This window comes from Dendrobates tinctorius, unplaced genomic scaffold, assembly GCF_039654945.1.
Source record: "Dendrobates tinctorius isolate UK_male_01 unplaced genomic scaffold, ASM3965494v1 ptg000019l, whole genome shotgun sequence".
NCBI lineage: Eukaryota > Metazoa > Chordata > Amphibia > Anura > Dendrobatidae > Dendrobates > Dendrobates tinctorius.
In genome coordinates, this window is record NW_027361687.1 from 27,983,126 (window position 1) to 28,010,118 (window position 26,993).

General features: G+C 41.1%; 1 protein-coding gene across 12 annotated transcripts in view; it reads right to left on the bottom strand.

Annotated features, from left to right (window-relative positions):
- MTA1 (metastasis associated 1) overlaps positions 1-26,993 on the bottom strand; it is a 166,349-nt gene that overhangs the window by 90,947 nt on the left and 48,409 nt on the right. For 9 of the 12 annotated variants that reach the window (XM_073566770.1, XM_073566769.1, XM_073566772.1 and 6 more), the window contains exons 2-8: positions 24,607-24,674; positions 17,662-17,755; positions 12,438-12,564; positions 9,775-9,847; positions 7,115-7,232; positions 4,320-4,422; positions 687-786 (exon numbers count right to left, since the gene is read on the bottom strand). In XM_073566770.1, coding sequence (XP_073422871.1) covers positions 687-786; positions 4,320-4,422; positions 7,115-7,232; positions 9,775-9,847; positions 12,438-12,564; positions 17,662-17,755; positions 24,607-24,674 — 683 coding nt within the window. The remainder of the gene's footprint in view (positions 1-686; positions 787-4,319; positions 4,423-7,114; positions 7,233-9,774; positions 9,848-12,437; positions 12,565-17,661; positions 17,756-24,606; positions 24,675-26,993) is intronic. The other 3 variants (XM_073566771.1, XM_073566777.1, XM_073566779.1) reach the window with 1 other exon arrangement.

Sequence of the window (26,993 nt, forward strand, 5' to 3'; positions counted from 1 at the left end):
TCACCAGCACCAGAATAGGGCGTCGGCTATCTTAAATCCAATCTGAGATTCCTGAGGTCCAATCGTCATCCTCATTATCAGGTGGCAGATCTCTACTGATTAAATCAGCCTCACTACCTCCTGTTACCACCAGAGGGAGCCTGGAAGGAGAACTCACAACTGGTAGACAAGAAAATGAACTCACAACAGGCGTGACTCACAGGGTGATTATGTAGAGCAGTCTAAAGATCCACGCCCAAGGAACTAGTGAACCACGCCTCCTTGGAGATGCCATAAAAGTTAACACTGAATTAAAAGGTCCATATCTTTGTAACAGTATGGAAGATTATTTAAAAACTGAATATTCAGAGCATTATTGGGGGAAAAATTACAGAGAAAAAATGTACACTTCCGTCTTGGTGACAGGTCTGCCTTAAAAGTACTGTTTGTTATACATCACGTTAAAAATATAAGGGTCATGTTATAATATTTTCAATATTTTTGTTCTGTTACTGTCATTTTAACAAAAAAAAAACCTGTCAAATTATAGAAACATGCAAAACAAAAATTGTCAGCAATGAGCTCCACCCCCACAGATCATTAAAATGCAAAAGTAGAAGCCATCTGCTGACCTCAATGACCCCTATTCTTCCAATCAAAAGGGTGATTTTTTTTTTTTTTTCCCAATTCTACTTTTTTTTTTTTACCAATGTGATGTCTCTAGATGCCGCAGCTGCACTCATATGTAGACTTGGTTGCCGGACCGAGCTGCTACAGTCTAATGCACGGGCAAACGTACCTACAGATCTGGCGGAGAGAAACAAAAGAAAAAGGCAATTGTTAATTTTCCAAAGTGATTTCTATAAAACTAATACAGACACTAATATATCAATCCACGATTGAAAACTGCATTACTTCAGGAACACATACATTTACCTTTTCTTATAAAGTCAACCAACAAATTTTTTTGGCAAAAGAGCCACACAACTCCAAAATACATAAAATGACTATATTATAAGCAGTTATTAGAATTAAACACAAAACCTGTGTGAATGACTGGAAATCAACATCAAAATCAATCATCACAGTATGGATAATAATAAGGGATCTAAAAACATTAAAAAGTGGTTCTCTCATCCCTAATAAACAAAAAAAAAACAAAAAAAAAACAACACATTTGAAAGGTAGGTCTACCTTTCAAAATGTGTTTTTTTTTAATTTTTGGGAATTTTTTCCTTATGTGCGCTATTCTCATCCCTAACAAACACAGGTACAGTGCCTTGCGAAGTATTCGGCTCCCTGGAACTTTTCAACCTTTTCCCACATATCACGCTTTAAACAAAGATACCAAATGTAAATTTTTGCTGAAGAATCAACAACAAGTGGGACACAATTGTGAAGTTGAACGAAATTTATTGGTTATTTTAAATTTTTGTGGAAATTCAAAAACTGAAAAGTGGGGCGTGCAATATTATTTGGCCCCTTTAACTTAATACTTTATTGTGCCACCTTTTGCTGCGATTACAGCTGCAAGTCGCTTGGCGTATGTCTCTATCAGTTTTGTACATCGAGAGACTGATATTCTTTCCCATTCTTCCTTGGCAAACAGCTCGAGCTCAGTGAGGTTGGATGGAGATCGTTTGTGAACAGCAGTTTTCAGCTCTTTCCACAGATTCTCGATTGGATTCAGGTCTGGACTTTGACTTGGCCATTCTAACACCTGGATATGTTTCTTTGTGAACCATTCCATTGTAGATTTTGCTTCATGTTTGGGATCATTGTCTTGTTGGAAGATAAATCTCCATCCCAGTCTCAGGTCTTTTGCAGACTCCAACAGGTTTTCTTCAAGAATGGTCCTGTATTTGGCTCCATCCATCTTCCCATCAGTTTTAACCATCTTCCCTGTCCCTGCTGAAGAAAAGCAGGTCCAATCCATGATGCTGCCACCACCACCATGTTTGACAGTGGGGATGGTGTGTTCAGGGTGATCAGCGGTGTTGCCTTTATACCAAACATATCGTTTGGCATCGTTGCCAAAAAGTTCGATTTTAGTTTCATCTGACCAAAGCACCTTATTCCACATGTTTGGTGTGTCTCCCAGGTGGCTTGTTGCAAACTTTAAACTACACTTTTTATGGATCTCTTTGAGAAATGGCTTTCTTCCATAAAGGCCTGATTTGGGCAGTGTACGACTGATTGTTTGTCCTATGGACAGACTGTCCCACCTCAGCTGTAGATCTCTGCAGTTCATCCAGAGTGATCATGGGCCTCTTGACTGCATCTCTGATCAGTCTTCTCCTTGTTTGAGATGAAAGTTTAGAGTGACGGCCGGGTCTTGGAAGATTTGCAGTGGCGTGATACTGCTTCCATTTCAATATGATCACTTAAACAGTGCTCCTTGGGATGTTTAAAGTTTTGGAAATCATTTTATATCCAAATCCGGCTTTAAACTTCTCCACAACAGTATCACGGACCTGCCTGTTGTGTTCCTTATATTTATCACCATTAGTCATTAAGGACAACATTGGATCATTCAGAGATCCACAATGAACTTCTGGAGTGAGTTTGCTGCACTGAAAGTAAAGGGGCCGAATAATATTGCACACCCCACTTTTCAGTTTTTGAATTTCCACAAAAATTTATAATAACCAATAAATTTCATTCAACTTCACAATTGTGTCCCACTTGTTGTTGATTCTTCACCAAAAATTTACATTTGGTATCTTTATGATTTGTGGGAAAAGGTTGAAAGTTCCAGGGAGCCGAATACTTTTGCAATGCACTGTATATACATAGAATTAATAAGATTACTCAGGACTGTGTAACCCCAGGAAGAAGGATATTAACACGGAATCATAAATCAATGCACATATATTAGATAGAAGGCATAACTGACTTTATTTTACCATCTATCATGGATAGTAGATTAGATTAGACTAGACATACAAAACGTTATTAGTATAAAGGCAAAAAAAAGATGTTAGTGGTAACAAGACAAAACTGCAAAACAAGGTGCACAGGACTATTATTTCATATACCGTATTTTGAGGATTATAAAACGCTCTGGTTGGCGCTCATAGCAAGTGAGCAATTCTGCCACATACAAGCGATTTGATCATCATGGAGACTATTTAAGCATGCCAAAAGTTATAAAAAAAAAAAAAAAAATCAAACATACACTTATTTGGTAACACCACATTCAGAATCGCCCGATCTATGAATATAAAAAAAAATTAACCCGATCGCTAAACGGCGTAAAGAGAAAAAAACCAAAAACGCCAGAATTATGTTTTTTAGGTTGCCGAAACATTGAATTAATCCGTGCAAAAATTGATGGGTGGCACTCACCGTCCCGGACCTATAGAAGCGCATTTGCGCGAAACAGCTGTCGTCCTTCACACTCCACATGAGACTCTCCTGTCCTGGATGTTTTAAATTGCGTTAATAAAGTGGATTTTATGGGACGGTGAGTGCCACCCTTCTTCAATTTTTGCACGGATTTATGCTTTGTTTTTCCTGTTGGGTTGGCACCCGAGAGCCCGGGCACGGTTGCTAACAAAATTTCTGACACCTCAATCAGGTGCATGGACACGGGTGCTACAGGAGTGAGGATCATTTTGGTGCTTCTTTTGTGGACTAGCAACATTGAATTAAAATGCAAAAAAGGCCAATCAAAAAATCGTATCTGCATCAAAATGTTATCATTAAAAACGTTAGCTCATTCAAATTGGCGATAGCTAGGTTGTTATACATTGCTCGCAAATTAATAGCTAGGCACTGGATAAATAAGAACTGCCGACAATACAAGAATTTTTTTTAGACAATCAGACATTATTGTAAATAAGGAAAAAGGTATTTCTACTAAATGAAAAAAAGGAAAAAAAAGTTCAATGCATTGTGGATACCGTGAGTGGGGAGACGATGATCCTGAAAGGAAGATGTACTTCTGAGTATTTGTTGCTGATGATTCTATAAGGGAGGGGATGTGATGTAAAAGTACAACTCGCCCCACAAAAAACAAGCCCTCACATGGCCATTTTGACCAAAAAATAAAAAAAGTTATGGCTCTGAGAAGAAGGGGAGCAAAACATTAAAATGCAAAACCAAAAATACCTCTGGTCGTTAAGGGGTTAATAAAGATGGCTCAAAGTTCAGCGTTTGGGGATAATACTCCCTTGACTGCACCTACCATGACTGTCATTGATTTCTACAGACAACTTTTTGCATAAAATTATATCTTTTAGTTTTATATAAAATTATGCAATTAACTATATTTCAGTATACCATGTGTGCAACACAAAAAAAAAGAATATACAGAAAAGACTTCATGACATTCTTACCGTGCAACTACTAAAAACTGATCTATCTGTTTATCTGTAAGGGGGTTGCTTGCCTCCCAAACTTTCGTCTCGAGGAAAGCCTGGTCTCTACCATCTTCTACTCCTGCGGAAAATAAAAGAATGCACAAAAATCAAGAACGAAAAACACTAACAAAAAGTATACAAATCAGATGTTACCATAAGGTTGTGTTCACAAGTAGAGTAAATGTTACATTTTTTCTGCTTTTTTATTCGCAACAAAATCCGCAATACCAATTTTTTTTTTACTTGAGTTTTTGCTGCAGGTTTTTTGGCCGTATTTACCCTTTATTGGATGCCTTTTTGGTGCAGATTTGAAGCAGTGTATTTTTATTATACAGAAAAGCTTTGATTCTGCACTTAATAATACAATTGCATTTTTTATGCGTTTTATCATGATGCCCACAGATGTCTATGTAGGGCAGAACGCACCAAAAAAAAAAAAAAAAAGCAGAGTTCAGTAGAGTCTTCAGACGGATAGTAGGCAGGAGTTTTCTTGAAATCACATCCACTTTGCCTCTACAGCTAAACGCAGCAAAGTGGTCAGGATATCATCATCCATCCTGTGGATACATGATAACTTGATAAAACTAGGATTAAGCCATTAAAGTGGACATGTCACTTGCTCAAGAAATGGAGTTAAACCTTTGGAAAATCCCTGAGATCTCCTAATTCTGCAGCCTCTTTCTGTTTTGCGCTGTGTTGTTCCATTACAGAGATATTCACATTTGTTGCTTTTGGAGTGCAGTATGTGAAATCTCTGCTTGTAGTGCTACGGAGCGTTTCTTCAGTGTCTTCTCTGGGGGGGGGGTGCTTTCACTTCTCCCTCCCAGACACTGCCAATCACTGCTCAGCAGATCTAGCACTCAGATGCTGTGATTGGTAGCATCTGGGAGGGAGGGATAAAAGAACACGCCTCCAGAGGAGACTATGAAACAAAAAGCAAACACTTTGTCTGCAAGAAGAGATTTCAAACACTGCACTCAAGAAGAAACAAATGTGAATATCTCTAAATAGGAGTGACGCAGAGGAAAGTGGAAAAAAGAGCATCATCAGGGGAGCTCAGGGATTTTTACAAATTGTTAAATAATTTTTTTTTTTTTGCAAAAGGGGCAGGTCCTCGCTAATTAAAATTTACTTACATGAAACAGAATTAACTTGTATTTCATCAAGACCATTATAAATCCCCATCACAACGTGATTTTAGGTCAGTGGGCATAGCTATAACAAGCTTGTTTAAATCATCATTTCTGCCACTTATCAGATCCAACCCAATACCTAGCATGTAAAGCAAGCTGAAAAACTAGGCGAGATGTAAAATAACCTGGCTGCTGAATTCACTAATTACCTTATTTTTCAGATTATAAGATGCACTTTTGTTCCCCCAAATTTTTTGGGAAAGTGGGGTGTGTGTCTTATAAATCCGAATCTGTGTGCTGTAGAGGAGGGGGGGGCGACTCTGGCGTGGTGTCAGGGGGCTGGGGTGGGCTGGCTGCGGGCGGCAGAGACAGCGGGTGGTCACGTGCTCTCGCTCATTAGGTTCATGTAATATTCACTGCACCCGCTGTCCATGACCTCAGTGCTGAGTTGGTAGACAGGGGAGAGCGGCGCATATTACATGTGCCTGCACTCTCCCCCCCCCGTCACTATAGTCACCTTCCGATGATGGCTCCTGCTTCCAGCATCCCCGTGGCTTTCCTGTGTCTGTGCTGACATCCTCTTCCTGCAGGGCGCACGGCAGCAGCTGCTCATTCAGGTAGTTCATTGCTTCAGTACCTTCCATGATGTGACCAATAGGACCTGCGGGCACGTGACTCCCAGTGCGCACTGCGAGTCACGTGACCGCAGGTCTTATTGGTCACATCATGGAAGGTCCTGTAGTGATGAACTGCCTGAATGAGCAGTTGCTGCCGCACGCCCTGCAGGAAGAGGATGTCAGCACAGACACAGGAAAGCCACGGGGATGCTGGAAGCAGGAGCCATCATCGGAAGGTGAGTTAACTGTTATTTTATCATGTGCTTGCCAGCAGGGGGGAAATATAGGGACGGGGGCCATGTGTGCCAGCAGGGGGGAATATAGGGGGGGGGGACATATGGATGGGGGGACAATGTGTGCCAGCAGGGGGGAATATAGGGACGGGGGGGCCGTGTGAATGATAGCAGGGGGGAATATATGGACGCAGGGGGGCTGTGTGAATGCCAGCAGGGGGGAATATATGGACGCAGGGGGGCCGTGTGAATGACAGCAGGAGGGAATATAGGGATGGGGGTACCCGTGTGAATGACAGCAGGGGGGAATATAGGGATGGGGGGACCCGTGTGCATACCAGCAGGAAGGCATATAGAGAGAAAGGGGCCATGTGCGTGCCAGCAGGGGGGCATATAGAGAGAGGGGGGCCATGTGAGTGCCAGCAGGGGGGCATATAGTGACTGGGGGGCTATATCCAGGATGGGATTGGGGGGGGCTATGTGCCAGCACAAGGGGGCAATGTGCCAGGATGGGGGTTATATAGATACCTGGATGAGGGACATATACAGTACATGATTTGAAAGATGGACACTGGCATTATAATACACACCTCCATTTAATATAAGATTTGGGGTTGCGTCTTATAATCAGGTGCGTCTTATAAAGCGAAAAATATTATTGTCAGGTACATCAACATGTATATGGCCACTGAATAAATACTGGCTACATTAAACATTAGAAACCAGAGAGCGCAACATAAGAAATGTAGCACACCCACAAATGTTCATGCACATTCTTCCATCAATACCTTCTTCTAGCAGATCTGTGATGTCCGCTTGGTATCTGTTACCCACACGTATTTCGCCTTTATCGGCCAGAAGTGTCTTCTGCTGGGGATCATACACTAAGGAGTAAAAGAAGAAATCCTAGAAGCAGAAAAAAAAAGGATAAAAAAGCAATGAGAAGGGAAAAAAAGAAAAAAAAAAGCAAAACACAGGTTTGTCTGCAGTAGCCACTCCCAGGAAGAGCAATAAGTGGCTTGGCACACAGAGCATGGTAGATGTGGTTTACACACAGGTAATTTCTGTGCCAAGGCTAAGCATAATGGCACGGCTAGGTACATAGTATACAAAGCAACACCATAAGCAGTCATTTAAAAAAAGCATTCAGAATCGATTAGCTGCCTCATACATAAATGTAAGAAAAATTATAACATATTTACATACACACACACACACTCACTCACTCTCTATATGTTCAGTAAATCTATACTGAATGCTACTGTGAAAAAGATTTAGGAGGGTGTAAAAAAAAAACCTAAAAAGTAAAAATATTTATAAAAAAAAAAAAAAGTGTTCATAGTTTATTTTTTTTATCAATTAGCCTAATGAATAAACTAAAGAGAAATCTAAATCCCATCACTATTTGGTGCAGCCACCCTTTGCCTTCTTCTAGGTACTTGCCACTTACACACAATATTTGATGTCACTTGTACAAATCCCTCTGTCTCCTCATGTAATCGCAGACAGACCGGTTGATGAAGAGATCAGGGCTCGGGAGACCATGTCATCACTTCCAGGACTCCTTATTCTTTAAGGTGAAGATTGTTCTTAACGACATTGGCTGTATTTCTGGGGTTGTTGCCCGGCTGCAGAATAATTTTGGAGCCGCCTACCTGATGGTAATTTTTGATGAATAAGTATCTGCCTGTATTTCTCAGCATTGAAGACACAAAAAATGGGCACTCTTGAGGACTGTACACACATTAGTCGGCCAAGGAGACATCATGCTTACTTCACTTCAAAACTAGAAGATGACCAACAGTATCATCAGCTCAGAACGGGCAACAGCCAGTGGACTCCTTCCAGGAAGTGATAATCCGGCCCCCACGGATCCCTGATCTCCACATGATCCAATCTGTCTGGGATCACATGAACAGAGAAGGATTTGAGCAAGATACAGCCTCAGATTTGTGGTTAGTTCTCCAAGATGTTTGAAGCCACTGGTGAAACACAGGCAGAAAAGGCCCCTGTGCAAGAGCAATATATGGGTCCTTTGCAGTCTAAGAGCTCCTCATAATGCACAATTCCACCTGTTTTGGAAAAGGAAAATGAGCCCCCTGACCTCTTGGGCTTCTGTGCGACCGCACAAATTACACCAATTATATATCCGGCCCTGTCTGAAACATCCTCTCTGCCAAATACCTTGAAAAACCGTGTGCAAGTGTATCTAGAAGAATTGATGATTTTTGAAAGGCAACAGGCAGCCACACGAAATATTGATGTAATTTAGATTTCTATTTTGTTCATTCACTTTGTATTTTAAGTGATAAAAATAAACCATTAAAACTATTTTTCCAGCATTCTTCAATTTTTTTTTCACACCTGCCCCATACCTTTAACTAATATACACATACTGTACATTCTTACATATATTTTATATTATTTTATCAATAACAAAAATGTAAAAACTCTAAAAAAGTTAGACTTTTTCTTTTTCAAAAACTTTGTTCTCCCACTATTTTTTTTTTTTTGAGGTTGAGGTTGAATGCAATAACCAAGACAGAACCTGTCTCTACTTCTATTTTAAAGTTTTATGTAAAAATTTTTTTAAAGAAAATGATTTATCTTTGGTATTTTATCATTCTTAGGCTAGGTTCATATTGTGTTAGGGGCATCCGTTTAACGGATGCGCTAACGCTGATGTCATTTTTGACATCTGTTTTACCCCTAGCGCTAACGCATGGTAACATTTCTTACCATGCGTTAGCCATACAGGTCTATGCATAGTGAATGCGTCCGTTCGCTGTGTGTTAGACCTAACGCACCCTAAAACGCGGTAGACTGCGTTCGAGGGTGCGTCACAAAGTAACGCATCATCTCTAACGTGTGCTGTATTTGACATGCGTTACTATAATGGCGGCCAATGGGTGCGTTAACGCATCCGTTACATAGTGTTAGTGCCGCTAAGTAACGGATGCGTTAAAGCATGGCCATAACGCAATGGGAACCCAGCGTTAGTTGGACCACAGCAGTTTGTCACAGAATTGTATTGAAAGAGTCAGCCAGAGACCGGTCTAGAGAGAAAAATTAGCTCATGACAGTGCGGATAGGAGGAGAAAAGCGTTAGTTTTTTGTATTATTATTTTACACTTTTAAGTTGTATTATCTGTATAAAATTTTGTATTAACTTGTGTTCATGATATATGTATTAATTTATTGAACTTTTTCCTTGTGTGTAAAGGAAACTAGGAATCCACGATCTAAATAAACTCAAGATTTCCATGGGGCATGCATTGACTAGTGAGTGGTTCCTATGGTGGCCCGATGTCACAGCATCCATATCCACTGTCTGACGTATACTTCTATAGCTTATTGCCCGACAGCAATAGTGTGCACACAGGCATATAAACACTTCATACAATCTCTACCCCAACACATTAATAAAATGTAGTAGAAACATACTGACATCACCAACCTCTCTTTCCAAGTAAGATTTCAAGGACTCTGTTTCATTTAACAAAGTAACGCTGCATTTTCCCCTTTAAAAAAAAATAAAAAATCCAACATTTATTTTACAGAGTAATAACTTTAAAAAAAAAGCAAAAAAAAAAAAAACCACACGACTTAACCCTGGTTTGCATGTTAATGACCGGGCCAATTTTTACATTTCTGACCTCTGTCCCTTTGTGAGGTAATAACTCTGGAACACTTCCATGGATTCTGGTGATTCTAACAATGTTTTCTCGTGACATATTGTACTTCAAGATAGTGGTAAAATTTCTTTGATATTACTTGCGTTTATTTGTGAAAAAAACAGAAATTTGGCAAAAATTTTAAATTTTGCAATTTTCCAACTTTGTGATTTGAGGGCATGAAAATTTAGAGATATGTCACATAAAATACTTACCATAATAAGTAACATTTCCCATATGTTTGCTTTACTTGAGCACAATTTTGGAACCAAAATTTTTTTTTGTTAGGAAGTTATAAGAGTTAAAAGTTAAACAGGGATTTCTCATTTTTACAACATCATTTTATTTTTAGAGAAGACATCACATTTCAAGTCACTTTGAGGGGTCTATATAATAGAATGGTGTCACTTTTGGGTATTTTCTAAAAACTGCACCCCTCAAGTTACTCACAACCAGATTCAAGAAGTTTATTAACCCTTCAGGTGCTTCACAGGAATTTTTGGAATGTTTAAAAAAAAAAAATAAAAAAATAATGAACATTTAACTTTTTTTCCCACAAAAAATAACTTCAGATCCATTTTTGTTATTTTACCAAGGGTATCAGGAAAAATTGGACCCCAAAAGTTGTGCAATTTCTCCTGAGTATGCCGATACCCCATATGTGGGGTAAACCACTGTTTGGGTGCATGGCAGAGCTCGGAAGGGAAGTAGCGGCGTTTTACTTTTTCAACGCGCCGCTCCCGGAATGCTGCGATCGTGTTCAATCGCAGTATTCCAGGGGTTAAAGGGTCGGGAGCGGTCTGTGACCACACCCGTGTGCATGGCTAATCGCTGAGACATACTACTGTCTGATGTCAGAAAGGGGTTAAAACCTGTAATACATCAGGGCATGAAGCAGATGATTGATATGTTATTACACGTGAACTAAAATTACATTTGTGCGTGTTGAGCTGTGGTCTTAAAGAAGCCCTCCTCCCATCAAAGTTTTTATACTCTTAATATATTGCAATCATCATATTATATAGGACTGCATAATACAATTACTCATTTTGCCTTTCTCTCCCAGTTACTTATTCTATTTTCTCTGCTCTATGTTGAAACAGGAAGTCTCTTGTTCCTGCAATTATCATCCCCCTCTTCACCTCATGACCCAGCTGCTCCACTATTCCCCCTTCCATAGACTTTTGCAGTGTCTCATGACTTGTGCATGAAAAATTGACCTCCTGTTTCTACATAGAGCTTAGAAGGATTCAGATAGTCAGTTTTTAATCACGTGATGTCATAGACCTAATGGAAAAGAGATGAATTATCTAGGTAGAAAGGCAAAATGAGCAATTGTAAGTACACAGTGCTATGTAATATGAGGATTGCAATATATTAATAGGATAAAAACATTGATGGAAGGAATGCTTCTTTAAATATGACATACCTGTCTATATGTTTAGGACCACTCCATGCAAATGCATGGTTAGTGGTCTTGAGATTTAAATCTACACCATTATAAATTAACATGATTGGTTTAAAGGGGTTTTCCAGGGACATGGATTATTAAATAAATGTAAAGCCTATGAGAAATGAAGGAACTACATAAGTTACTAATTATTAAAATTCTGCTCTATTCCTGAGGTAGGACATGTGGCTAAGTGACCACCATCTCCTTACTTCCTGCTACATTCCCTTTAAAGCAAAGAGATTTCCTGTCTCAGCTCTGAACAATGATGTCTTGGGGCGTGTCCTGTGATACTCAGCAAGCTTACAGTGACTGGGGAGGTGTACAGGGAGGGAGAAGAGCATGAAGCCAGTGCAGGCTCCACAAAGAACAATCATTTTATCAACTAAATGGATTGAGCTGGGTGTTGCAGAGTGATAGATTACATTTTAATTCATGAATACATTGTCTGACTCACTGCTCCCCTAACAACACAGTGAGACAGCCAGTGTGAGAACATGTAAGATTACTGACCACAGGAGAGTGTCAGGATCGTGGTAGAAATCTAAGGAAGGAGAAAGAGAGCCAATTTTTATCCATCTTGATACTGTACAGGACTCTCAGGATGGTGCTTGGTAGGTGGAGTGGGCAGGCTCTGAGGGTGTGACTGTGTGAGCTGTGGGTGTAAGCATTAACAGACACCAGAGGACGGCAGGGGCTGAAGCAGAGATTAAAAAGGAAAATAAAGTTAACAGGAGAATTTGGAGACTGATTACAGAAACAGACAAATGTGTTTTGTTTTTTTCTCTGCAGGGATGTGAAACCAAAGGAGGCGGAAGAGGCCCACAACAACTTCTGTCTTGTTTTGCAGCCTAGTTAGCGCTCAATGAGTACAGTGTAGTAAATAGTGACATTGGCAATGGCAGGGATGCTGCATCTCAGTTCTACCAGTCAAAAAAAATTCATTCACACACTAAAGGTGTTGTCGTGTAAATGGGCATTACTCACCTTATGTGTGTAGCTGGTAAGGACTCAAGCTGTCTAGATAGGAACAACTCTCTGTGCCTTAATTGATGCTTTGATTTTTCAGGTAAATCCACCATTTCAGGATTTTCCATTTCTTCTTCCATTTCTCCTAGAAAAAAAAAAAAAAAATTCAGGGCGGTGGTAGCCTTATCATATGCATCAAGACCTAAGCCCCCGTTACACACTGCAATATCGCTAGCAATATCGCTGTAAAGTCACCGATTTTGTGACGTTGCAGCGATATTGCTAGCGATATCGCTGCATGTGATACTTACCTCCGACCAGCTCCCCCGCTGGTTATCGCTGATCGCGCGAGAAGCTGCTGGACCATTCCTCGTCGTCCACTTCCTGCGGGCGGGAGGACGCAGGATTGCCGCGTCTGACAGGTAAGTAGCGATCCCCGTCCCCTGCGATGTCGCTGGTGAGATCTGCCTGAGTGGCAGCTCACTAGTGACCACCTAGCGATTCACCAGCGATCCTGACCGCGTCATATCGCTGGTCGGGATCGCTGGTGAGTCGCTAGGTGTAACGGTACCCTTAGGCTGGAGGAAGCTTAAGATTTAGGGCATGCTTTCACATCAACCTTAATCAATTCTGACACTCTACTCCATCATAGGATCATAACAACGAAATGGCCAACACTGCCAGGTCTGTCTGACCCAAACAGCATCTGATTGACCATGGGGGGGTGGTTTCAAAAGGATTCTGTGATGATTACGCTTGGACCCTTTGTGGTGGGATCGGCTGACCACAAATTGGGTATGAGGACATTCTGAATTCTTTCCCTCAGGGGAAAAGAGGCTGGGATATACTGAATTCTAAAAGGTTGGTCTTTTTGTTCTAAGAGAAGACACCACCTACTCCTCTTTCTCCGTTGAAAACAATCTCACATACAGTTGAGTTGAGCATGCATGCGTATGACGGAGGAGTTGCGCTACCTGTCAGCTAAATAAGGCTTCCGCCAACAGCTAAGGCCAGTTTCCCACGTCTGTAATGCAGATTATGGGCTGGAAGTGGTTCTCTTGACCTGAACTCAACAGTCTTGAATATGCCTTTTAGCGGCCCGAACAACACGGCCCAAACTCGGACTAGGACGTGTGCAACCGTTCTTAGCTCTATGACTACATTTGGTCCTTCCATTCTCCAAATAAAAAATTTATAATACTTGTAAGCACTGTTTTGAAGCTGGCCAGGATAGCTGGGGTGCAGTGTTACCTTCTAATCCTGCTTTCCAGCTTCAGAACAGTTCTTACAAGCTAGAAACCAGCGGTAGTCGGTCTCCTAAGCAATGAGCTCTAAACTAAAAAAGAAAAATGCTACTACTATCTCAAGAACAGCTGCAAATTTTAATATGCAGTAAATTGCAAAAATACTTGTATTTACAAGCCCTATCCAGCAATACCCATCTATGAAAGATGGGAATAACCCCTTATTAACAGGTCACTCTATGAACCATCATTTTCTGAAAAGAAAAAAAAAAAACTCGAATTGCAAAAATGGGAATGTGCAGCAGATTACCACGGAACAAAAAGCCCTAAAACAAAAAAAAATTATTCCTAAATGTATGGAAACAGATATGGAATATATTTCCAAGATCTGTAGAGCTTCATTGATCCAGTAATCTAAAAGAAAGCAGACCTTGTCTTCCTGTCAGATGTGTGACCCTACAACCAAAAAGATGGCCACGTGCACAAACAGCTATCCTATGTGATGCGCAGTGATAAGACGTCCGTCCAACATGTCTGTATGCTTCACCCAACACTGATGAAGAAAGGAAGTAGAGGCAGAAAGATCTTCAAACATTGCAAAAAAAACAACAACAAAAAAAAAAAACATAGGAGCAAATTCTAAGGCTTGTTTGATACTTTCACATCCACATTGTGCTTTATTCTTCGGCGTTTAGATATTGTGACAGATTCTTCACTGCAATTTCCCCCCTTGTGGGATCAAGGCCTGTTGTACTACACTACAAGATGCAACAGAGCACAGTATCCTGAAAACAATGAGGAATTCGGAACGATTCCAAAAAAAATGTTAAAAAGTACAGAATGTAACAAAACATACATCCAAAGTGAGAGAGTAAAAAATTCTGTTTACGGTAATTTGGTAATTCACCCATTTAACCCCCCAAGGGTGGTTTGCACGTTCATGACCGGGCCAATTTTTACAATTCTGACCACTGTCCCTTTATGAGGTCATAACTCTGGAACGCTTCCATGGATCCCGGTGATTCTGACAATGTTTTCTCGCGACTTATTGTACTTCATGATAGTGGTAAAGTTTCTTTGATATGACTTGCACTTATTTGTGAAAAAAACACAACGGAAATTTGGAGAAAATTTTGAAAATTTCGCAATTTTCCAACTTTGAATTTTCATGCTTAAATCACAGAGATACGGCACACAAAATACTTAATAAATAACATTTCCCACATGTTTACTTTACATCAGCACAATTTTGGAACCAAAACTTTTTTTTGTTAGGAAGTGATAAGGTTAAAAGTTAACCAGCGATTTCTCATTTTTATAACACCATTTTTTTTTTTTTTTTGGTGGGGGGGGGAGAACACATCACATTTGAAGTCACTTTGAGGGGTCTATATACTTACATAAAGAAGTGAATTTATTGGGGAATATTTTTTTTTCTTTATTTAGGAATTTTTTTTACATTTTCTACATTGTCCCAGGGCGGGACATTACTATGCAATGTCAGATCGCTGACACTAACTAACCACTCAACACAGGAAGGAGGACAGAAAGAGGGATCCCGGCACCCGAGATACCGGGACTGATAAGCAGCGCCAGGAGGGTGAGCCATGCGATATTCACCTGTCCCCATTCCAACGCCGCGCTGTGTCTTCTGGGTCCTTTGGCTGTTTCATTTAGGTCATAGGGCGCGATGATGTGGTTACTGCGTGCCCTCTGCATTAACAGTCACTGCAAAGAGCCGGCGATGCTGAGGAGCAGCGGGCAGCGACGAGAGGCGAGTATGTCTTTTTTTTTAATCGCAGCAGCATTATATGGGGCATACTTTAATATGGAGCATCTTATGGGGCAATCATTAACCTTTATGCAGCATTATATGGGGCATATTTTTGTATGGAGCATCTTACAGTTGTGGCCAAAAGTATTGACACCCCTGCAATTCTGTCAGATAATACTCAGTTTCTTCCTGAAAATGATTGCAAACACAAATTCTTTGGTATTATCTTCATTTAATTTGTCTTAAATGAAAAAACAAAAAAAGAGAATGAAGCAAAAAGCAAAACATTGATCATTTCACACAAAACTCCAAAAAATGGGCCGGACAAAAGTATTGGAACCCTCAGCCTAATACTTGGTTGCACAACCTTTAGCCAAAATAACTGCGACCAACCGCTTCCGGTAACCATCAATGAGTTTCTTACAATGCTCTGCTGGAATTTTAGACCATTCTTCTTTGGCAAACTGCTCCAGGTCCCTGATATTTGAAGGGTGCCTTCTCAAAACTGCCATTTTTAGATCTCTCCACAGGTGTTCTATGGGATTCACGTCTGGACTCATTGCTGGCCACCTTAGAAGTCTCTAGTGCTTTCTCTCAAAACCATTTTCTAGTGCTTTTTGAAGTGTGTTTTGGGTCATTGTCCTGCTGGAAGACCCAAGACCTCTGAGGGAGACCCAGCTTTCTCACACTGGGCCCTACATTATGCTGCAAAATTTGTTGGTAGTCTTCAGACTTCATAATGCCATGCACATGGTCAAGCAGTCCAATGCCAGAGGCAGCAAAGCAACCCCAAAACATCAGGGAACCTCCGCCATGTTTGACTGTAGGGACCGTGTTCTTTTCTTTGAATGCCTGTTTTTTCCTCCTGTAAACTCTATGTTGATGCCTTTGCCCAAAAAGCTCTACTTTTGTCTCATCTGACCAGAGAACATTCTTCCAAAACGTTTTAGGCTTTTTCAGGTAAGTTTTGGCAAACTCCAGCCTGGCTTTTTTATGTCTCGGGGTAAGAAGTAGGGTCTTCCTGGGTCTCCTACCATACAGTCCCTTTTCATCCAGACGCTGACGGATAGTACGGGTTGACACTGTTGTACCCTGGGACTGCAGGGCAGCTTGAACTTGTTTGGATGTTAGTCGAGGTTCTTTATCCAACATCCGCACAATCTTGGTTTAAATCTCTTGTCAATTTTTCTTTTCCACCCACATCTAGGGAGGTTAGCCACAGTGCCATGGGCTTTAAACTTCTTGATGACACTGCGCACGGTAGACACAGGAACATTCAGGTCTTTGGAGGTGGACTTGTAGCCTTGAGATTGCTCATGCTTCCTCACAATTTGGTTTCTCAAGTCCTCAGACAGTTCTTTGGTCTTCTTTCTTTTCTCCATGCTCAATGTGGTACACACAAGGACACAGGACAGAGGTTGAGTCAACTTTAATCCATATCAACTGGCTGCAAGTGTGATTTAGTTATTGCCAACACCTGTTAGGTGCCACAGGTAAGTTACAGGTGCTGTTAATTACACAAATTAGAGAAGCATCACATGATTTTTCGAACAGTGCCAATACTTTTGTCCACCCTCTTTTTTATGTTTGGTGTGGAACTATATCCAATTTGGCTTTCGGACAATTCTTTTTGTGTTTTTTCATTTAAGACAAATTATATGAAGATAATAATACCAAAGAATTTGTGTTTGCAATCATTTTCAGGAAGAAACTGAGTATTATCTGAGAGAATTGCAGGGGTGTCAATACTTTTGGCCACAACTGTATGTGGCCATCATTAACCTTTGTGCAGCATTATATGGGGCATATTTTAATATGGAGCATCTTATGGGGCCATCATTAACCTTTATGGAGCATTATATGGGGCATATTTTTGTATGGAGCATCTTATGGGGCCATCATGAACTGTATGGAGCATTATATGGGGTTCCTGATTCAATATGGATATTCAAAAACATTTAACCTACTGATGTTTCAATTAATTCTACTTTTTATTTTTGAAATTTACCAGTAGCTGCTGCATTTCCCACCCTAGGCTTCTACTCGAGTCAATAAGTTTTCCCAGTTTTTTGTGGCAAAATTAGGTGCCTCGGCTTATACCTGAGTCGGCTTATACTAGAGTATATACGGTATGCAAGAAGAGATGCAAGATGGATTCCTGTGTGTTACTGAGCAGCAGGGATAAGCCTTGAGATAGTAGCAACAGAGATAAACCTGTACTTACTTGCATGCTTGTCTGCTAAAGAAATTAGGGTGCTGGATATATCTCGCCTTCTATAGAAACAGACAACCTTTGCTTCGACATTTCCATTTGCAGTCTGCAGAAAAAAAAAATATATCAGATCCAGGAAATTTACATATGGCAGAAATTATACTTTTTTCAAAAAGACAAAAAGGTGTTGGGACGTCAGCTTATACTCCACAATGCAAATCAATCCTGCACGCAATAGGACCCTTGTAAGCATTGCAATACTCTGCAGGCTATCAGAGGTAGACAGTCTCATAGGTAAGGACCTCAGCGCTTGCAAAGCTCTTTTCTATAGGGTCTGCAAGCGAGGCGCTGAAGGTTGCTGCATTGCATGATGTGATGTAGCCCATTTCAGTGCCCCTGCGCTCCTGTAGAAAAAAAGAGGTCTCTGCTCACACCTGTACTGCTGGTCCAAACTGTCTGTTAAAAGAAGTGTGCCACCTCCATGGAAGGAAGGAAGCCGGGAGGCAGGGGAGCGGTGTGCTCAAGAGGAGGAAAGATGCGGCAACCCTATTATGGGGGTTGTCCACTGTTTGGGCCATCATTTCTTAAATGCTAAATTCCCCCATTTAAAATAAAAATAACATATGTTGGTGCTCACTCTTCCCTCAAACAAAAATTAGGACATCCGCTGGATGTATAAGCACTGCATCCTGTTATGCCAATGTAAACAAAGCACTGGAGACCTGGTGCTGACATCACTGGGATGGCACAGGTGCGGCAGGCGAGTATGTGTTATTTTTATTTTCATATGGGAAATACATTAGCCCCTTTAAGGCGGTGTTCACACGTGGCAGAACAAGCTGCAATATTCAACTCGGATTTGCAGGCAAAAAAAATCTGCAGTGAACATCAAAGCGAATAAGATTTCACCAAGTTTCATCCCCACGAGGGGGAAAACGCTGCAGCAAATCCACATGAAAATCTGCATGCATCACAGATTTGCAGAAAATTTTCACATGTGAACATACCCTTAAAGGTTATCCGTCAGGAGCTTTTTACTATGTAATCTGATGCCAGCCTGAGGTAGGGGTTAAAACACTGAATTTAACGATGTGTCACTTGTCAAGTAGTGTGCCGTTTACTTACAGTGAAAGTTTTATCACCAGGAGATTATCATTGCTGTGCCTAGCTGGCAAGTGAGCCCTGGTCCCACTCCGCCCCTTCCTGTGATAGGCAGCTCACTGTCTATAGACTATGTACATAAGGAAATTGGTTCGGTGGGGATAGCTTTCTCAGCTCTGCGGCATTCTACATCTAAAAACTCTGTCAGAACTGATGCACCCAGTAAACTAAGTGATACATCACTTGAATCAGGGCCTCTGCCCCTACTTCATGCTACTCTCAGATGAGGCAACAAAAACCTTGCAACAAATTCCCTTTTAAGTGAACCTGAGATTATCAATTCTATCTTCCTTAAATGAGGTTTTCTCCCTTTTCGTCAGGAGTGCACAGCTTCGCGGCTCACATAGGAGGTGTTCTCCTGGAGATCGTTGACAGTTCGAACCAGTGGCATGGTCGCGCTGCTAGTCAGACTAAGAGCTCTCCCAGGCTGCCAGCAGAACCAGGAGGCCCAGCTGTGCCTCTGTATCATGGGTGAAGGATACTGAGGATAATCAGATCAAGCCAGATTTGAGAGGGTCTAAAAGAATAAAACCTAGATGTGGCGTGAACACCTTGCCTCAGTGACCGGCCACTCAGACCACTCGAGAACATGGAGGATTTTTATTATGAAAATAGAATGGCAAAAATAAGCAATTTACCATTCTAACCATTTAATAACTTGAGACAAATCCTTTAAAAGTAGGGGTGTTAAACTCCTTTTCACAGGGCCACATCAGCATTATGATTGACTTCAAAGGGCCACAGACTGCCAAAGGCCTGGGTAGTAGGGCCAAGAGAGCTGTCCCTGGGGAGTAGGGCCAAGAGAGCTGTCCCTGGGGAGTAGGGCCAAGAGAGCTGTCCCTGGGGAGTAGGGCCAAGAGAGCTGTCCCTGGGGAGTAGGGCCAAGAGAGCTGTCCCTGGGGAGTAGGGCCAAGAGAGCTGTCCCTGGGGAGTAGGGCTAAGAGAGCTGTCCCTGGGGAGTAGGGCTAAGAGAGCTGTCCCTGGGGAGTAGGGCCAAGAGAGCTGTCCCTGGGGAGTAGGGCCAAGAAAGCTGTCCCTGGGGAGTAGGGCCAAGAGAGCTGTCCCTGGGGAGTAGGGCTAAGAGAGCTGTCCCTGGGGAGTAGGGCTAAGAGAGCTGTCCCTGGGGAGTAGGGCTAAGAGAGCTGTCCCTGGGGAGTAGGGCTAAGAGAGCTGTCCCTGGGGAGTAGGGCTAAGAGAGCTGTGCCATACATCAGAGTCCAAGATGGACTGCTCCCTATGCCAAGTACTGGCAGCTCTGCCTAAAAAATTTAACCACATAAAAGTGCTAGCTGACTGCGTTCACGGTTTGTGCACGTTGACTGTGTTCATGGCATGTACTGTGTACTCACAAAGATGGCAGCTGCTCTTTGTGCTGGCGCCGCCCCCACTATTGCTGTAATCGGCTAAATTTCCAAGACTGCATCAGACTCCTGGGCGGCTGCCATCTCAGATTTTGAGCTCTAGCGCACACTTCAACACTGCTCTGAACAGCATTCCACTTTCCAAGTACGGAAAGCTGGTCGGAGCAGTGTTGAACTGTATCCTGACCTTTCAGGTAGCATAGAATGACATGGCAAGCCGGATTCAGCCTGCGGGCCTTCACTTTGACACCTATACTTTAAAGCGTAACTAAATATTTAGTTTTTGTAGTTTTGTAGCTTGGAAATTTATGAAACTTTGAAAAATCACTTTGTTAGAGGATTTGTATCATTTCTGTAAAAAGAATGCATTTTCCAAACTCCTGCTCTTTACCCAGTCTATTTTCCTGACCTCAGCTGCACTGATATCAGAAGGTACTCATTTGGAGTACAGATGATTGCAGTGATGGGTCAGTACCTATGTCTCACCAGCTACAGTGGGTACAGAAAGTATTCAGACCCCTTTAAATTTTTCACTCTTTGTTTCATTGCAGCCATTTGGTAAATTCAAAAAAGTTAATTTTTTTCTCATTAAATGTACACTCTGCACCCCATCTTAACTGAGAAAAACAGAAATGTTGAAATTTTTGCAAATTTATTAAAGAAAAACTGAAATATCACGTGGTCATAAGTATTCAGACCCTTTACTCAGTATTGAGTAGAAGCACCTTTTAAGCTAGAACAGCCATGAGTTTTGTTGGGAATGATGCAACAAGTTTTTCACACCTAGATTTGGGGATCCTCTGACATTCTGCCTTGCAGATCCTCTCCAGTTCCGTCAGGTTGGATGGTGAACGTTGGTGGACAGCCATTTTCAGGTCTCTCCAGTAATGCTCAATTGGGTTTAGGTCAGGGCTCTGGCTGGGCCAGTCAAGAATGATCACAGAGTTGTTCTGAAACTACTCCTTTGTTATTTTAGCTGTGTGCTTAGGGTCATCATCTTGTTGGAAGGTGAACCTTCGGCCAAGTCTGAGGTCCAGAGCTCTCTGGAAGAGGTTTTCATCCAGGATATCTCTGTACTTGGCCGCATTCATGTTTCCTTCAATTACAACCAGACGCTGCCACTACCATGTTTCACTGTTGGGATTGTATTGGGCAGGTGATGAGCAGTGCCTGGTTTTCTCCACACATACCGCTTAGAATTATCACCAAAAAGTTATTTGTCTCATCAGACCAGAAAATCTTATTTCTCATAGTCTGGGAGTCCTTCATGTGTTATTTAGCAAACTCTTTGAGGGCTTTCATATGTCTTGCACAGAGAAGAGGCCTCCGTCGGGCCACTCTGCCATAAAGGCACGACTGGTGGAAGGCTGCAGTGATAGTTGACTTTGTGGAACTTTCTCCCATCTCCTCACTGCATCTGTGGAGCTCAGCCACAGTGATCTTGGGGTTCTTCTTCTTCCTCTCTCACCAAGGCTCTTCTCCCATGATTGCTCAGTTTGGCTGGACGGCCAGGTCAAGGGAGACTTCTGGTGGTCCCAAACTTCTTCCATTTAAGGATATAGAGGTCACTGTACTCTTAGGAACCTTGAGTACTGCAGAAATTCTTTTGTAGCCTTGGCCAGATCTGTACCTTGCCACAAATCTGTCTCTGAGCTCCTTGGCCAGTTCCTTTGACCTCATGATTCTCATTTGGTCTGACATACACTGTGAGCTGTGAGGTCTTATATAGACAGGTGTGTGCCTTTACAAATCAAGTCCTATCAGTTTAATTAAACACAGCTGGACTCCAATGAAGGAGTAGAACCATGTCAAGGAGGATCACAAGGAAATGGACAGCATGTGACGTAAATATAAGTGTCTGAGCAAAGGGTCTGATTACTTACTGTATGACCATGTGATATTTCAGTCTTTCTTTTTTAATAAATTTGCAAAAATGTCTACATTTCTGTTTTTTTCAGTCAAGATGGGGTGCAGTGTACATTAATGAGAACAAAAAATGAACTTTTTTGAATTTACCAAATGGCTGCAATGAAACAAAGAGTGAAAAATTTAAAGGGGTCTGAATACTTTCCGTACCCACTGTATATACTTTTTTTTATTGAAAACACAGTTTACAAAAACTATTTGTAAAAAAATGTAAGACAAGATAATTAAAGCTGATGAGCATAGCTTAGTGTAAACAACGTGATAAAAATCTGATGTTTAGGCTGGTTTCTCACTTACGTTTTTTTGCGCTGCGTTTTTGCGCATAAATGTGCATGCGTTTTTTTCCTATACTTAACATGGGTGCGCATAGTCATGCGTTTGTATGCGCATGCGTTTTTTAGTAGTGTGCAGCGCAAAAAAAACGCAAGTGTGAAATTAGCCTTAGATAAACAAAGGCTTAATACTGAGTGGTAAATAGCAGAGGTAAGTATAGTGGTATAGCAAAATATATAATATGTAATCCCAATATTACAGATGGATACCAATTAGCATAAGGTAATAGACGGACACAGTATGTCAGAGTAGTGAAGCCATTACTCGCATGCGACTCCTGACCATGTGAGCAACATATCGCCGGTCACATGATCGCACATACTACAGTGTGACTCATTACTGGTCACTTAACCATAACATCATTGATCACATGCTTCCTTTTTCTGACGATTTGATTGAATTCCTTTCTGTTTTTATCTCACTGGTTGATGGGCTGGCCATCTTTGGATGGCGTCTGACATGACTTCCACCCTTCAAACGATACCAAATTATCACGTGTGACAACTTAATTTTATTACCACTGGTTTCTGATTGGCTTTCATAGGCTAGTTGTGCTATCCATCACACCTTGACAAAGCTAGGTGCAAAACGCGTGTCGGGTGCGGTTCTTTCATTGACTGGCGAGTCTCCTTCATGCCACTGTGCACACTTACATCTACCACTTCTGGGATTTATACTCCTGCTATTTCATGACACTTTACTCTGACATACTGTGTCTATTATTTATGCTAACTGGTATCTACCTGTAATATTGGGATTACATACTGTATATTTTGCTATATCACTATACTTACCTCTAGTATTTATCCTTCACCATTAAGCCTGTAATTTATCAAAACATCAGATTTGTATCATGTTGTTTACACAAAGCTATGTTCATCACCTTTAATTATGTTTTGCCTTACTTTTTTTTTAAATAATTTTTTAAACTATATTTTCAATAAAAGCTATATTTCACTGAGTACAGTATATTGTTTCCCAGCACTTATTCAATATAGGTTTTCTTCTATCCTTATGTGGCATATTTACCCACTGCTCATGATATTTGTGTAGGTCCATCTCTAGAAGCTGCTGCAGGAAAAGAGACAGAAAATGAGACAGAATGTAGTCATTTGGAGTAGAGATGATGGCAGTCAGCCCCTTCACTGCCATCATCGGTACTCCAAATGACTACATTCTTATATCAATGCAGCTAAAGGCAGGAAAATAGACTGAAGAAAAGCCGAGGTCTGAAAGCCACTTGCATGCATTTTTTTTTTTTCGAATTAAAGGGAATCTGTCACCTATTTTTAGCCTTATCAGCTGCCGGCACCGCTATAAGCCCCCGATGAAACCTGAAAGTTAAGAAAAACAAGTTATATTATACTCACCGGGGGCGCGGTGGGTGTCACGGTCCAGTGCCTCCCATCTTCATACAATGATGTCCTCCCTTCTTACTTCTGTCACGCTCCTGCGCAGGCGTAATGATCTGCTCTGTTGAGTGCAGAGTAAAGTACTGCAGGCGCCGGGAAAGGTCAGAGAGGTCCGGCACCTGCGCACTGCAGTACTTTACTCTGGCCTCAACAGGGCAGATAAAGTACGCCTGCGCCGAAGCCGCGGCAGAAGTAAGAAGGGAGGACATCATCGTATGAAGATGGCAGGCACTGGACCGCGACACCCACCGCCCCCCCACCGTGAGTATAATCTAACTTGTTTTTTTCTTATCGTTCAGGTTACGTTATAGACTGCTGTAGATAATCCCCTGATGGCGGTGTCGGCAGCTGATAGGGCTAAAATGGGGTGACAGATCCCCTTTAAGAAAATTATTATAAAATAAAAAAAAAAAAAAATAGTTTTACACTTTAACTGGTTACAGGATACAAACAGAATAACTTTGCAGAAATCCTCCAGGCACACTAAATGGGCATTTTGGGTAAAATGTTGACATCTCCGCCATATATTAATACAAAGTCAGTGACAAGCAAATGCGGAGTTCTGAGTCACAGACGGAACAGGTTGCATCACATTTTCAATTAATAATATGGTTTGTATGTGTATCCAATACGTGGGATATGCGACTATTCTTCCATCCCATTGCCATTCAATAAAACAGTCACAATTATAAGTTTGTAAAAGAGGAATCTCAAATCCAGTTTCCAAACACATAAAACCTATACCCGGCTAACATGTTACGTACCTTGTTAAGTTCTTCTATTCTTCTTATAAGGTAAGGGTTACTTGAAGAATTTTCAAAGTAAACATAATCTGAAAAATAGACAAAAATACAAAGACATGTCAAAAGGTTATTTGCAAAAGTAACATGAATATAACAGACCACAATGCCCGTCTTCCCAGACAGTAGCCCTCATTTTACCCAGATCAATGGTCGCCCATTGCATACACATGTATATAAACAAAAAGCTGCTAATCATTGGTGGAGGCAGGGTTGGACTAGGAGGCACGAGACACCTAGTCCTGTACGGAGAATACACTGATTTTATAGAAATAACAGCACACAGCCTAGTAAGCAACACATTGCTGCCATCAGGCTCTCTGCCCCTACATTAAGCTGCTCTTCTATTACATAGCAAAAACCTGCTGACAGATCTATTCTTGAGATGTTTCTACGAGAAAAATCAATGGACTTCTGAATAAAAAAAGCAAAAAACATGATGTAACAAACTAACAGACCAGTCAGTGAGCATGCTCTGACGGCAACGTTTATAAATTCTCTTTGCGCTCCTCTCGCCTGATTTATGACTACAAAGTTGAGACACACTTTGTGGTTATAGATTAGATGGGAGAAGCTCGGTAAAACGAATTTAAGGCTGGTTTCACCCATCAGGTACTGTTTTGTATACATGAAAAATGGCCCGTTTTCTTTCCCCCTTTTCAGTGCACTGGACCCACTTTTGGTCCATGTCCATTTCAATTAACAAGTAAAACATTAAAAAAAAAAAAAAAAAAAACTTTCTTAGCATATCCTATGTAAAATATGGACAGCACATATAGGACCTCCATATTTTCTTTTCATGGGGCTATTGACTTGTTTTGCAGCCGTGGATGAACATGCACAGTGCTTACAAGCAGGGCTGTGGAGTCGGTAAGCCACAGTTGCGACTCCGACTCCTGGATTTTATCAGGCTCCGACTCCGGCTCCGACTCCTTCATAAATGGCCAATTCATAACAACAAATTTACTGTTGTAAAATATTAAACATCGTGCTTATTCAGTTTCTCCCCATCATATAAGTAATCAGACCACTTGGAGCAAAAACTACATTTATTAGAATACAATTAGAATACAGCAAATAACTTTTCTAAACTGTAAGTAAATATGCAATAAACACTTTTATGCAGTTAATAAGAAGAAATCTATAAATTTGTCCTCAGAAAAAGTATTGCCTCTGTCAGATCCTCCTTCATGGATGCCCTCAAATCTGATCTAATTATTTTGAGAGCAGAGAACAACCTCTCTACACTAACTTGTGTTGGTGGCAAAGCAGTAACCACTCGGGCAACATCTCTGACAATGTCAGGATACAGAGGAATCGCTTGTTGCACTGTTATTTTTGATGAACGGTCAAATTTCTCAATTTCTTTTAGTGCACATGAAAAATTCTGCTGAAATGTACTGGCTGTGTTCCTTGATGGGGATGACTCTTCTTCTATGCGGGAACGCTTTGCACGGTCCTTGTGATCCAAATATTTTTTGAAATTAAATTCTTCATCAGTTGATGATGAGGGTGAAGATGTGGCAGGACGACCAAATTCTTCTTGTTCCTCCTGACTGTTCTGCAACCCTTTCATCCATACTGCTATTTCAAACAGAGCTTCTTTTCCTTTACTTAGCTGTTGATCATCTACAAGAATCCGATGCATTGGGTCTACATAAACAGCTGCCAAAAGAATGTTATTTTGTAATAGTAGCTCCTCTCTCCGTTTCATTGATGTAGCAATGCCACTTGCAATTAGACCTCCTCTTTGGGACAGGCAAAACATCAGGTTCTTCCACTCCACACCAAGCTTGCGGGCCATTTCCCCATTCAGACACATAAAAGCTGGTCGTGAAAATAATGAAATAGGCACACTATCCTTTACAACAAGCTCTATGATCTGTTTTTTAAATGTATCTACTGTCATTGTCACAGTAACTTTGTCACTGACAAAATATCTTGCAACTGATGGCTGCAAAGTTCTCTGCTCCTTTGTTTGGCTGGAAGAGCTGGGCACTGGTTCATTGGTTTGGATGCAGTCTTTCTCATCCACTGCTTTCAGTACTTCTGGATGAAAGCGCTGTAAATGTCTCTTTAGATTAGAAGCTCTGGTAGGAGCATTTTTTATCTTTGCCTGAATATGCACTCATCTTGGCTTCACAGCATTTGTTTTCGTCTGGATCATTTGTCATACACTGACAGACATAATGTTTTCTATCTTGAGTGATGGTGAAATGTTCAAATACAGCTGATTTAATGTGATGCTTCTTTGACATTCTCAGGTTTTTAATTCTGCATTCACAATCCAAATGACAATTGTTTTTCCTAAAAACAATTGTACAAAATTATTGCCAGGTCGTACAACTGAT